This window comes from Camelus bactrianus, chromosome 33 (genome assembly GCF_048773025.1).
Source record: "Camelus bactrianus isolate YW-2024 breed Bactrian camel chromosome 33, ASM4877302v1, whole genome shotgun sequence".
NCBI classification, from domain to species: domain Eukaryota; kingdom Metazoa; phylum Chordata; class Mammalia; order Artiodactyla; family Camelidae; genus Camelus; species Camelus bactrianus.
Window position 1 is genome coordinate 24,836,081 of NC_133571.1, and position 14,104 is coordinate 24,850,184.

The 14,104-nt window shown below is 51.3% G+C and overlaps 1 protein-coding gene across 1 annotated transcript in view; it reads left to right on the top strand.

Annotated features, from left to right (window-relative positions):
• The first annotated feature begins 589 nt into the window (after window positions 1-589).
• JAM3 (junctional adhesion molecule 3) overlaps window positions 590-14,104 on the top strand; it is a 39,125-nt gene continuing 25,610 nt past the window's right edge. Inside the window, exon 1 of the mRNA XM_074357057.1 lies at window positions 590-734. Coding sequence (XP_074213158.1) covers window positions 605-734 — 130 coding nt within the window. The 5' untranslated portion in view covers window positions 590-604. The remainder of the gene's footprint in view (window positions 735-14,104) is intronic.

Sequence of the window (14,104 nt, forward strand, 5' to 3'; positions counted from 1 at the left end):
AGTTCTCCTGTATCCCTAGGTCCAATTTCCAGTTCATTTAATTGTTTTCTTCATCTTGTGTGCTTGTCCTCATAAGTCCTCTGTTTTTCTTCCCTAACTTCACCATTTCGCAATATTCAGAAATCAAAGCAAAGAGTTACCCCGCTTTTCTGCAGAATCAACTGTTGGGGGTACCATTATGATTTTGGGATACCACAGAGAGTATGGATTCTGTTTATTTTAGAAAGACGTAATTTTTATGCACTGCATAATGCATGTCCTGCTTATGTTTTATGTATTTTTCAGCGCTTTTCCTTCTCATCACATTTGGAATTGGGGGCCCACAGAGGCAAGGCGATAGTGCTTCCTGGATAACTGGGCTGCATCCTTGTTTGTAAAATAAGAAGCAGTTCATTTCCCAAATTTTAATGGAGCATTTCTTCCCGGATTCCTTTCATAGCTGTGGAAATTCACCCCGCCCACTCTTGAACACGCCCCTTCACCTCTTCCCATCAAATTCTTTCAAAGGGACCCCCAAGGGCCGGGTCCAGAGCATCCCTGCCTCCATAGCAACCAGACTCGGGCTTCCGGCGCACCATAGCGACGGCTCGCCGCCGTGGTCGCTATGGCGACCGGGGCGGGCACAGGGTCGCGGGCAGGGCGCATGCGCGGGGAGCGGGCCCGCGGCCCCTCAGCTGCGCTCGACATGGCGCTGAGGCGGCGGCCCGCGCTGGCCCTGCTGCTGCTCCTGCGGGGTGAGTCCGCGGGCCTCCGCCGGCGCGGGGCGCAGGGGCCCGGCGAGGGCAGCGGGCCGGCGGGGTGGGGCCCGGGGTGTGCGGGGCCCGGGGCGGCGGGGCCCGGGGATGCAGAGGTCTGGCTCGGGTCCGGAGGCGGGGATGCGAGGGTCCCGGGGACGCGGGACATCGCGCGCGCCCCGCAGTGCGGGCCCGGGGGAGGCCCGGGGGTGCAGGGGCCCCGGAGGTCGAGTGGCCCTGGCGTGGGAGTCCGGGGTCTGGGCGAGGGGAGCAGCCCTGGGCGTGCGGGGGTCCCGGGGGTCCAGGTGCCGGGTCGGGGGTCCAGGTCTGGGGTCGGGGTCCCGGGTGCGGGCGGGGCGAGCGGCCGTGGGGGTGCGGGGTCCGGGGAGGTCGGGTGCAGGGGCGTCCCGGGGCTGCGGGGTCCGGCCCGGGTCCGGCGGCCCCACGTCCCGCCGCGAACAAAGCCGGCCGCTGACCGGTCTCCCGTCCCCACCGGCCCTTTGTCCCGCCGGCCTCCGAGCCCCGGGGCCCGCCCTGGAGTGTCGGTGGGGGCCCCTGGACCGGGTGGGTCTGTCCTCCGGCGGGAGGTCACCGGGAGGCAGGACCACACGCTGGTGTCCGCGAGGCGCACTGGGCGCTCGAGACCTGATCCCACGCGGTCCTCACCGCAGTCCGCGAGTGGGTGTCCCAACCCGCTTCGAGAGAGAACTCGGAGCCCGAAGTCTGCTCGCAGGACCAGGGGAGACTCAGACCGTGGTCCCCAGCACCGCGCCACCCCTTCCCGGGTGGCATCCGCAGGCCACCAGACCCGGTCCTTTCCCGGCACTTGGGTCACTTTGTTGCCTGCCTAGTTGCCGTCGTCATCCCGTGATGTTTTCCAGGGTCACACAGTCAAACCCCAAGTGACTGTTAAGGGGTGGGGAGGGCGCACTCGGAAAACAAAGGCTCCTGTGTTAGAGGCTCACTTGGGTGATGGTGGGGGTCGCCCACAGGGGTGGCGGGAACAGTGAGGGTCCGGGCAGGAGCTGGGGAGCAGGGCCCCGTGATGAAGGCTAAGCTCAGGGTGTAGAGACTGTCCATATACTTTGCCTGAAAGTGATTTCCAAAACCGTGTGGTTAGGGGAGATGAATGATGAAAGGCTAGCCAGGGGACGAGGGTGTCAGGAATGTCCTCTCCCGGCTTTGTTGGTCACACTGACACTGTCCTATTCACAGACTGGAACAACTCGCTATTGTTGAAAAGGTCTGTTGTCGTGAAAGTTCACAGCTTTTACTGCAGAAACATTTGGCGGTTTAGTTCAGGACTGAGGTTCACTGTGGTGGTTTGCTAGTAAAACCAGCTGATGCAAAGGCCTTCACCTCCCCTTAACTTCTTATTTTGGTCTCCCCAGGGGTTACTTTTGTGGCCTTCTTACCTGCAGAGCTTAGGAGGGATAATCAAATTTTGCAAAATAGGACTAATGACAAAGAATTCAGGTGTTAGGGTGTATAACCCACTTTGAAGGGGGTAGCTGTCATTTTTAGTAGGGAGCCCGTTTCCATTACTTTATGCTCTAAATATACTGCAACACGTTGAAAACTTGACTCGTCCACAGGGCATCACCGCTGTGTCTTTTTTTTTAATGATTACTCTTTTCAGTTGCTGTTATTTTTGCGTGTTCTCATTTAGAAACAATTTAGTTCCTGATATAATACAAATGTTCTTCATTAGTTACCCTTTAATATGTATTCATTTGATATTGGTAGCAACTCTAAGAGGTTGTTACTGTCATTTTGCCCATTTTGTGGATGAAGATACCGAAGCACAGAGAGTTTCAGTAACTCGCTCAGGGCACCATCCCGTGTGTCTCGGGTGTGGATATCTCCACTATTTGTATTAATCCATTTTTTAGTTGCATGTATTATTCCGTTTGACAATCTAATTCTTGTTATGGATCATTTTAACCAAATTATTAGGTGTTCAAAGCTGTGTGGTTTGTATATAAAATATTCTTTTGTTGAATTGGTGACAGGTGTAGCTCCTCTTTACAAATGTTATGCCACATGTCTTTTTTGAACGATTATGTGGTAATTACTGTGGGTTTCCAAGTATTTTGATGTCCTAGAGAGAAGTGCTTCGTTTAGAATTAAAACAGAAACAGTCTGTGTTCTTGGACTAAGACAGTTTGTGTGCAAAAGCTTATCAAAATCTGAAAATCATGAGTTCCAGGGCATTTTTGAAAAAAATGTATATTTTCCATTTGCATTTGTTTGGACTTCTAAAAAAATTTTTAAATGACCTATTCTTTTATGTTTTAATCCTTTTGAGTTAACTATATCTGACAGATGTGATCATTGTCAGATATGCGTGTGCATATGTGTGTTGAGAAAAACAAGGAACACCTGCCCAGAAGCACGCCTGCCTCGGATCAGCTGTTCATTTCCAAATGTCTTGTCCGTGGCGTCCGGTCTAGAGTGCTCCAGGCTGGGGAGACTGAATGGGCAGCTGTTAGAGACACTTCATCATAAGGAATTGCGGTATCACCTCCGGACAGACTGAGTGCACCCCCGACGCCTGCGCTTCAGGCGACTTGCTCCTACGGCAGCCCCGCAGGGCAGGCTTGCATCACTGCTTTGGAAAGGAGCCGGATTTGCACTGGGCGCATTTTCTGAACTGGGCACATAGTGTAATCGAAGAGGCTGTGGGTTTAGTACAGTCCACCTAGCAGCTGTTAGAGATGTGCTGTTAGCAGATTCCTTCTCCATAGATTCTTTGAATTTTTTCGTGAGCACAAGTGGGGTAAAACAAAGGAAAGCATGTGAACGACACTAGGGTGTACAGAGGCTGCTGTGTGGTGCCCTCGTATGAAGCTGGATCCCCTCTTTTAAGATGTGTTTGTAACTGCTTGGTGCGAAAGGGCTGCCGTCAGGGCTGAATGAGATTTCAGACCTTCTGTACCTGCCCTCTGAATGCCAGCAGTGTGTGCAGGCAGCTTCAGTGGAGTATGAAGAGTTCCTGAAAGAAAGTGCCGGCCAGCACATTCTTTCACACCTCGTTTAGCAAGGACAGCACGCGCCGCGATACTCTGTGTGGAACGCTGAAGCCTTAATTTACTGCCTCTTTCCCACTTGCCATGATGCACAGAAAGCTTCTCGAGAATTAGCCCCTGTTTCTGATGTCAGGGAATGGTGTTCGTGTGTCTTCTGCATTTCTGAGTGGTACCTACTCTGTTATGTGTTATACTTCCCATGAGTAGCTAGTATGCACAGCAGAGGTTTCAAAGCTTGTCGTGGAGAAACATCAAACTTGTAATACGTTAGGACCATACGAACATTCTTCCACCTTTGGTTTTCAGGGGGATCCTGAGACTTCTATGGTTCAGCGTCCTTTCTGCAGAATATTGGCCACTCCAAGTTCCCCAGAGCTTAACCTCAGCGCACAGCTTGCATCTTTCCTGTCTCTGAATAGCATGGTCCTCAGTCTGCAGCTCTGTTCAGTACCACAGACATCTGTTGAGTGTCTGCAATATTGTCCTTCATGCTAGGGGTACAGAAATCCGTAGGGCGTCCCCAGCCCTTGAAGAGCCAGGAGGATGAGTGTGGAATTACGCTGCGCTTTAGTTGCTGAGTGTAAATGCGTTTTATCTTCTCAGCGTTAGGAAAAATTCATTGGGACCAGAGGCTGAATTTAATTTCTTTTGTATCTTTCCAGAGATGACTATAGTAAATATTCTCTCTGTCACCTGAGAGTCAGCATTTCTTAAGCACTTCCTGTGTGTCCAGAATTTTTTTTTTTTTTAATGTATCTTAGTTCCAGTGACCCAGGAACTTTTGGAAGTCCCTGGTTTTTACCACAGTAGTTTCTGTGGAAGAGAGAGAATGGTAAGTATTTCTTGACTTGGTTTAATTTAAAAATCTTTCTTTCCTACCCTATGCGATTACACAGGTTAAGAAAAAGAAAAACATGAAGGAATGCTCATGAAATTATTTAAGTCACAAGCTGCAGGCTAGTCTGCCCCGTCTGATCCCAGTTACACAGAACATCTCACGTTCGGGAAAACCTGCAGGGTGATGAACCAGAGTGCTGACGGGTGCCATTTCTGAGTGGTGGGTCTGAAGCCTGAGGGTTTTTTCCTACTTTTCTCTGTCTTCCTGGCTGATTCTTTTGTCTTTTTTTTTTTTTTCAAGTTTTCTTTAATAAGAATGTTCTTCTATAATGAAAAAGCTTGCCTTTGTTCTGGCCACCAGTAGATAGAATAGTGACATTTTAAATTTGACACCAAGGAGAGCTTTCCTTTAAAATGGGAAAACTTAGTTGAGTGTGACACCGTGTGACTGTGGCTTTTCTAGCACCTGAATTAGCAGCGGCTGGACGGCAGGGGGGAGGGGCAGGCTGGACGCTCAGTCTGATCACGCGTTCTTTGTGACTTGTTTGAGAGGTTTGCTGTCACTGGCTCTAGGGTGGGGGAGCCTCTACCGGTGCTTAGCTGGAAGACTGAGGGCTGATGAGAATACCTGCCTCTCCTTTTTTTGAACAAACAAGCGGAAAGACCTGAGTAGTTGCTTTGGTCTGTTGTGCAGAGTCAGCCAGTGTTTACTGGGCCCCCGCTTTGTGCCAGCCGCGCCCCTCCTGGGGGACCTGCTTTCTTTGTCTGGGTGATAGGAATCCCGGTCAAATTGACTTCCTTGGGAAACAGACTCTGAAAGATGTTTCCTGAAGTCAGCTGTCCCCCTTATCACTTCTTCCTGCCCACCCGACTTCCTTGTTGGACGCCTTTAAGGAAAATACTTAGTGTCTCCAGAATGAAGTACAGCTGTCTGGAGGACTGCAAAGAACGCAGCACATCCCAAGACAGCTGCCCGCCTTCTTGTGTATGTGCCATGTTTTTCCTCTAAAGTGTCGCTTCAAGGGCGCTGGGACTTTATCAGCTAATCCATGTTTATTTGGCGATCGCTGTTTTCACGGCAGTAAAGCCTTCCGTGAGCAAAGCAGGGAAATCTAAGATGAGCCCTTCCGCAGACCAGGAGCATACAGTGTAGACAGCTAACTAACGGAGTACCACTTTGTGTAAATGTTTTATGTGTGTGTGTGGGGGGTCTAGCTCAGTGGTGGAGCGTGTGCTCAGCCTGCACAAGGTCTTGGCTTCAATCCCCAGTGCCTCCATCAAAATAAGTAATTAAATAAACCTAATTACCCCCCCCAAAGCAAACAAACAAAAACAAATGTTTCGTGTGTTTAGGAGTGAGGGCGCCTGCTCTGTGCTGGCCTGGTAGAGGCGAATTTCCAGGAGCCGCTGGACTTTGAGGGATAAGTTGATTTACGCGGTGCAGGTTTGGCGGGATTGGGGTGTTTGGGGCCAGGAAAGCAGAGGAGATAAGGGAGAGAAGGCGCGGGGTTGGGATGCATGTGTCGTGCATGGGGACCAGTGCGTTATCATGATGCTGAATGATCACAGCCGCCCTTTACTGAAAGCAGGGCTGGCCCAGCAGGGGAGCCGATGGACCTCGGCTGGCAGTTTCTGTAGGTCTCGTTCGCAGGCGCTGAATGTGGCGCTCAGGCAGGCTGGTTCCCGAGCCCCAGGTCGCGGTCAGTGGGTCGAGGCGCAGGTCGTCCCTGCAAGAGAACAGCGGAGAGTAACCCGACTGGGAGGTGGTGAAGCGTTTTCAGTGCCACCTGGAAAATGCGGACCTCAGGGCGTGGGGCGCGGAGGTATCTGATCGGTGATCCGATGTGTGTTCCTCTGAGACTGTGGTCAAGAAGGCTGGGACGGAGGGTCTCCTGCTGTTGAATTCATTTTTGCTTATATCTGAAAATACGTTTATTTCAGTCTTGTTCTTGAAACACAGATTCACTGGCTACAAGCTTCAGGTTGACGGGTGCCTTGTCTGGGGGCCGGGCTCCACGGCGGCGCTGCGTCCGGTTCGGCGCTCTGCTGAGACACCGTGGTCTCGCCCCGGCTACCCTCCGGCTCCGTTCAAGGGCTTTTCTTTAGCAAAAGTGTTGCTTCGTGTGTCCAGGGTACCTTTCTTTTTAGTTATTCCACTTGTTAATTTGTGGTCTTTGTGTAGCTGCAAGTGTATTTCTTCCCAGAGAATTCTCAGGTATTTGTTCAAATACTGCCCAGCTTCTGTTTCCTTAATTCTTTCCTCTGGGACTCTCTTCGGTCTTCTGTCTTCCAAGACTGTTAACCTTTCTGTCATAATTTCATATTCTTCTTTCTTTGTCCTATTTTGGGTTATTTCTTTAGATTAGCTTTACAACTGTTTCTTTTTCCAGCCATGTCTAATCTGTTATTTAACCAACGTATAAAGTTTTTTTAAACCGATTTTTCATTTCTAAAAATTTACTTCGTTCTTTTTATAATCTGGTTTCTTTGGCTTGCTCATTTTTTTTTTTACTCCTTTTTTAAATTTTTTAAACATTTCATGCACAGATGTTTTATATTCTGTATGTGATACTTCAAATATCTGAATCCAAATCTAATATTCACTGTTTCTCACGAGTCTGACTTACAGGGGCTTGTTTTCCTTTACTTGTAAGCTGGTTCTCAGGGGCCCTGGCGTTCTTTGAACATCTCAAGCTCGGTTCTGCCTTCCTGCCGGCCCCGTGGTGCCCTCTCCCTGGTGACCCCGGGGTCACACCCTGCATTCTCCTTAATTTCTGGTCTCAGCCCTCAGCTGTTTTATTTGCCCTGTTAAAGACCCCCACTTCCTGTGAGCCCGGGGGTGTGGTAAAAACTACCTTTTGTGTAGGACCCGTGGGCGCAGAGGCCCGCAGTCCCTGACTCTAACCCTGACCCAGGGCCCCGCCGGGTCAGGGCTGTGCTTCATTCACCTCGTCTCCCTCGTGTAACTGACGAGTCACACAATTTCCTCTAAGAGTTTCTATTACAAAGGTGATACTTTTGTTTTTACTTTTCAAATACAGAATAAAAATGTCGGCTGTGTGTTTTCAGAGCACGTACACCCTGTGGGGGTTCTGCTGGGCCCGGGGTGGGTTGAACGGTTCTTGCTTAGCATCCCTGCCTGGGAGGGGGCTGGCTGCTATGCAGGAGTACCTGACTGTACAACTGCCATCGCTGTCCCTGCATGCGTTTATCCGAAAAGCAACTGTCTGTCTCTCGAGATACCGCAACTGAAACTGGAGAATCAGTACTGCTCTGGCGCCTGGGACAGCGGCTTCTTTCTCCTCTGTTAACGGGACAGGTGAAGATGTTCAGGGCAAAACAGAAGGTCACCTTGAGCTTTCTAGCCGAAGTCCGAATCCAAGATTCAGGTTCCTCCAGGACGCAGTGCTGGTTCTGCGAGAGGCCCAGCCCAGGCCCGCCCGAGCCTCAAGGTCGCGGCCTCTCGGATACTGTTCTGGGTGAAGGAAGGGGCGCGCCGTGGGCGTCAGGAATTCTGGATCCATTTCCCAGCTTTGCCTGTGATTCACTTTGGGATCGTGGGGGAAATAATACTGGTTTTTATCCAAGGCACTGGAAAGCAGTTTCAACACCATCTCTTACTTTACCACCAGAAGTTTCCCATTTCTTTCCCCCATTTGGTAACTCACTGTGTGAGGTTCAGATCCAAAGAAGTGATTTTATGGGAATTCAAGAGAATTTTTAACTGATTAGTTGAAGTAGTTTATTTGTTAATCGGAAGTGCCTTTGAAGGTTTGAAAACCTAGTTCACAGAAATCTCTTCCTCTTCTGAAACTTCGGAAGGGTTTTGGAGACAGGGAAATGGTGCGGAACCCTCTTCCGCCCCAAGAGGCTAGGGAAGTTCATCTTTCAGAAGCTCAGGCTTTCGGTTTGTTTCTTCAGTCTGCTGCGACCCTACTTACTAGACCTAGTGCTTTAAGAGCTCCTGTGCTGGTTTGCCGTGAAGAGCAGGATGGACCCTGTTTGGCTGGGGTGGTAGTCTGTGCATTTGGTATCTTACTGTCAGCTGTGAAGTGTTCACTCTGACTGCATCTGGCCTCGCTTTCAAGTCCGCTGGGAGTGCAGAACCTTGCCGTGAACCTCTCGGGCCGTGGCTCTGTGAGGACAAATGTTTACACATCTTTAGTTCACCAGGTGCTGTTTCAGACCTTGGTCTGCGAGTAGTTGGCGTCACGAGCGCCGGGTGGGGCGGGTGGGGCGGGTGGGGCTTCTGGGCCTCTTCCTCCGAGTGGTGTTTTTATGTGCAAATACGGACGTTTTGTGTGCAATTTGGGGGGCTTACGTGTGAGACCTTAGGTTGAGAGGCCTTCCCTGGGGCTCAGGACCCCCAGAGTGAACGTCTTTTCTCCTTTAGTTCTGCTCTGGCCTGACTCTCCTGTTAGCCAGTGTCTCGGATGATGACTGTCAGTGCCCTAATCTCTGCACGGTTCCAGTTTAAATCAGCCTGTGGGTAGGTCAGAGTGAAGACTGCGAGTTAAATGGAAAAGCAGCCTATGCACGTGGTTTTAGAGATGCTAAGTTCTGCGATTTTCGCAGTGATTGGTCATGTGAGCTCGGCTCCAGGAGGTGTTCAGGGTTAAGCCAAGTGGACAGCAGAAAAGGATCACTGCTGGGGTTCCTCTGCCATCTCGCTCTGGTGTCCCGAGTCCAGCAGGCTCTGTCTGTCTGTCTGTCTCTCTAACTTAGGCAACAGTGATGAGAGAAGAGGTCCAAAAGCACGTTTTGCGACCCTGGCTGAGGGGCCGGTCGTTGCTGGAGCAGGACAAGCGCCTGGGTCCCCGTGGTGGTGCCCGCACGCGGTCGCGCCCTGGGACAGCCCGGAGCCGCAGCTCGCCTCCTTGAGGAGGAGCGTGTTTGTGTTTTGTCTGTTGCTCACCTCTCAGGTGTGCCCACGGTGCTGTCCTGTAGGTGTGTGTCCTGTGTGCAGAGGGACTGCTGCATGGCGGGACTCGGTGCTTCTGTTCCGTGTGAGCAGCTCCTTCAACTCCTGTGCTTTGAGCCCTGTCTGATGAAACCTGGAGCAAGAAGGTTATTTCACTTGCCCTCCACGCTGCAGTGGCAGAGTGATGTCCCCGTTGAGCTGGGAACCCCCACCCCCACCCGCCGCCCTCAGGGAGACACCGCTGGCCAGCCAGGCAGGCTGGGGGTGGCCCTTGGTGTCCACAGCGCCCTCCCCTTAGAGGAGCGGGATTCCAGGGAGACGTGGCCTTCCCTTTCCTTCTACAGGGTCATGGCTGTGTCACGCGGAAGAGGTTGATGCTAAGAGTGTATCTAACTGACTCAGCTTTACTGGGGAGTCTGGAGATTTGGCGCGTGGACTCGCGCCCCGTGGGACTGTCTCTTCTCTGATGGCGGCCCGTCTGCCTGCAGTGCCGAGCCCCCCCCCCCCACCGGCCCCGGCCAGCTCGCCCTGGTACCCAGCGCAGTGCGCTTCTGTGTGAGCCTTTCTTCGAGCTCTGGCCTGGAGTGGCCCTTCTGAATCCCTGCTTACCAGGAAGCTGGACTGAGGTTTGAGTCTCAGCTCTGCCCTATGACTTGTCACCGTCTGTTTCCCACCCGTAAGGAGCAGTGGAACACGGGACTTTGTGGGACTGTTCTGCACACCAGTCCGTGCTCCTGTCAAAGTATCTAAATAAGTAACAAAAATAACACTAATTAACGTAGTAAAATTAAAATAAGTAGTGATTACATAAGTGCTCAGCAGAGGGCCTGGCACGGTAACAGACCCTCCGAGACGCGCTGTCACTGCTAATGCTCCGGTGGCTGCTCCACTACGGTTCCTTTGCTCCTCAAGTATCCGGAGGCACACTGGAAGTGAACCTTATCAAGCTTTGGACTCCGCCCGGGAGAGACCCTTCAGGGCCCTGGGTGCATCCTAGCAGTTTGTCCTTACGTTTGCGACAGTTAGGTGCTCGGCTGTAATCAGACAAGACTGTTCCCTTCTTCCCGCCGGCAGCTCTGCGCCCACGCACGCAGGGAGGGCGTCTCCTCCTGCTTGTGGTTTGGGAGGGGCGGGGGCTTCCCTCACTGCTTCAGAGGGGCTGACACGTGTATTTCTGTTCAAACATCTTACAACCATGGCCTGATCTGTATGTTTCTTAATTGTTGTTTTAAAATAGTTCCACTTTGAGCTGATCCTTTCACGTTTTGAGGTTATGTAATTGTCTCTTAGTGGCTCCGAGTCCGGTTCTCCTTCTCTGCGGAGAGGAGATAATGCCTGCTTTCAGGTTCTTTCCGGGATCAGACGAGACTGTGTGTGAGAGTGGTGCTGTGGTGACAGCTGCGGTACAGATGTGAGCAGTACCCTGCTTTGCCTCCGCCCCTCCAGGCTGGAGTTTCACTGCTGCTCCGGCTCTCCAAGGTGGCAGCTTACAGTCCCAGTTTAAAGCAACCTTCTTGCAGTAAAGCTTCCCTGACGGCTTATTCTGATGAGACAGCAAGCTTTTTAATTTATTTTTTCCGCGTAGGAAAGACAGTTCATCTAAAGTGCAGATTGGTATCCTGGATTTTTCTTAAGGAAACAAAAATCAAGTTTTAAGTTTCAAGAGTAAAGAAGAAAAGAAATTCTCTGACATCTCGGATTTAAAAAGTGGCTCCGTGATATTTCTAGAGAAGATCAGACGTCTTACCCTGGGGGAATTTTCACGCCTGCACCGACAGACTTCGAGTAATAGAAAGTCTCAGTGGAAAGCCCAGCGCATCTCTAAGTAAAGGCGCTGCCAATAGGAATCAGTGAGTTTGCATGAAAAATAAGCATCTTACTAGGTGAACAGCTGTCGGGAATGGGTGAGCTCAGGACAGGAAACAGCCCTCAGACAAGGGCATATTTGGGGTGGGTGTAGGGTGGGGGAGAAAGTGCACGTTGTTCAGGGTGATGACAGGCTAGTTGATGTTATCCTTTACAGAATGGCACTGCCATTTTAGTGCCGTTTGTTTGTGTTTGGGGGGGGGTGAGGTGGTAATTAGCTTATTGTATTATTATTATTAATTTTAATGAAGGTATGGGGGATTGAACCCAGGACCTCATTCGTGCTCAGCACGTGCTGTACCACTGAGCCACAGCCTCGCCCCCAAGTAGGTACAGTTTAGACTGTGGATTCCATCTCAGGTCTGCATGAAGAAGCGGGGGCCTGCGGGGGGCACGGACGCCCACGTCCGCAGGTGAGGAGGCTGAGGCTTGGTGACACCCAAGGCGCGTGTAGGGGCTGGTGCTGGCCAGTCGGAACACCAGACCCACACTGCAGACTGCCTATCAGGGAGACATTTCTTCCTCAGAAGTCGTTCAAGCCCCTAAGATACCCAGTTACATTTATGAGGCCGTAAAATATCCAGTGACTGTGCTGGCCCTGGATTCTGAGGAGGGCAAGATTCAGGCACTTGGGTTCCAGTGACCTGTCTCTAAGATGCATTTGACTGGTGTGCTTTCCTAGTAACCCCTGGTGATTGAATCAGGAGCGCAGGGCCACTGCAGCCCCCCACCCCCACCCCAGCACACAGAAGGCAGTGTGTTAAGCTTCTCTGAGACACGTCCGTGGCCCGGGTCCATTCTCGTGTGTGCTGGGCAGGACAGCGGCCAGGTGGCAGCCCACCTGGGGCCCTGCTGTCCCTCTCCCCACACGACCTCTCCATGAGCCCTCCTCTCTGTCCTGGGGGTCATCACAGTCCTATCCAGGGTGGTTGTGGGGACCGCGAGCCCAGTGCTTGCAAGGAACCGGCGTGTGGCAGGTAGGAAGTTCTACCGGGGGCGCTGGCGTGTGTGTGGTGGTGTGTGTGTGTGTGAACACGTGTGACTCACGTCCCGTACACACACACAGTATCCCTGTTTAGCTTATGGTTGTAGATTGACTTGAAGGAGGCTGTGGTGGGAGGAGAGGCTGGGTCCAGATCACTGAGGTGTCTGGATGCCGGGCGGCTGGGTCTGCGTTGTAGCAGTATGAAATTGGTGTGTGGGCACCTGATTAATTTATGGATCTTCAGAGGTGAAAAATGAAGTCCTTCTCCCTTGAGATGAATTATCTAAAAAGAACACAGAGATTCTTGCTTTATTGTTTGTCTGGAATGAGAACAGCACGTTTTTTCCAAGCTTCAGTTTGCTTTTAACATGTGATTTTTAACCATTTCCACACTTTTCCATTCTCTTCCTTATTCCTTGGTACACTGTAGGCTCTCATTTTAAAGTTCAAAAACAGGGTCAGAAGCTTAATTCTGGGCTGTCTGGGGAAGGTCATTACATGGTGTGAGGGAAATTAGGAGTTCCTTCCTTTTTAAACCTAGGATTTTACTTGCCCCCTCCTTCCCCCTCAGGGTTGCGCAGGGAGACGGAAATGGGACGGCTTGATTGTCATCGGTGTCTTCTGTGGCTGAGTGAGATGAGGGGTGTGTGCGGCGGGTGCAGGCACGCAGACGCCACAGGAAAGCTGTGGCGAGGACAAGCAGCATCTTCAGGGAACCGTGCCTGTCAGTGAGACCGCCCCACACCCTTGTGCCCTGAGCTGCTCACAGAAGGCAGGTTTGGGTGCCTCTGTACCTGGGCCGTCTTGGGAGCAGGGATTCCGGCTGAGCACTAGAGCACCCTGACTCAGCAGACCGCCACATCACAGGGCCACATGTCAGAGCCCGTTTTTCAACTTTGGACATTTTAGAGAACAGTCGAGGTTATAACTGACATACAGTAAACCACACATTTTCAATGTAGTTTGATGAGTTTGGCTTGTGCGTGAACTCTGGAACATCCCACGCAGTCAAGATTTTGGTCACATCCACCACCACTGCCAAGTTCCCTCGTGCCCCATCCTCTCTGCCCCACCCTACCCTGGCCCCAGACAGCCCTCCCTCTTTTCTGTCACTGTGCCCCTTTGGATTCCGTGGACATTTACATGAGTGGAATCACACCCTTGTGCTCCTTTGTCTGGCTTCCGTCACTCAGCGTACTTGTTCTGAGACTTGTCTGTGTTGCAGAGCATCAATAATTCGTGTCTTTTTCTTGATGAGTAGCACTGTGCCATTGTATGGAAATGACCACAGTCCATCTACGCACTGTTTATGCGTGTCTGGCTTGTTCCCAGATTTTAGCTATTACAAATAAAGTTGCTGTGAGTATTTGTGTATGAGCATTTGCATGAATGTCATTCTCTTTGGTAAGTATCTGGGAACAGAATGGCTGAATCAAATGATAGGTGTATGTTTTAAAATGTTAAGACACCGCCAAACTCATTTCCAAAGTGGCTGTAGCATTTTATGTTCCCGCCTGCAGGGGGTGAGAAGTCCATGTGTTGACAGCCTTGTGAACAGCTGTAGTCGTTGTCTCCATTTAAGCCCTTCTCACAGGTGTGCTGGCATCTCTTTACCAGACCTCTCACCTGGCTAGTGACGTGGAGCATCTTTCCTGCATTTGCCCCCCTTGACGCCTCTCTACCTGCCATTTTAGAGGGGAAGCATCCAAAGGCTGTTTTCCAGTGAAACTTT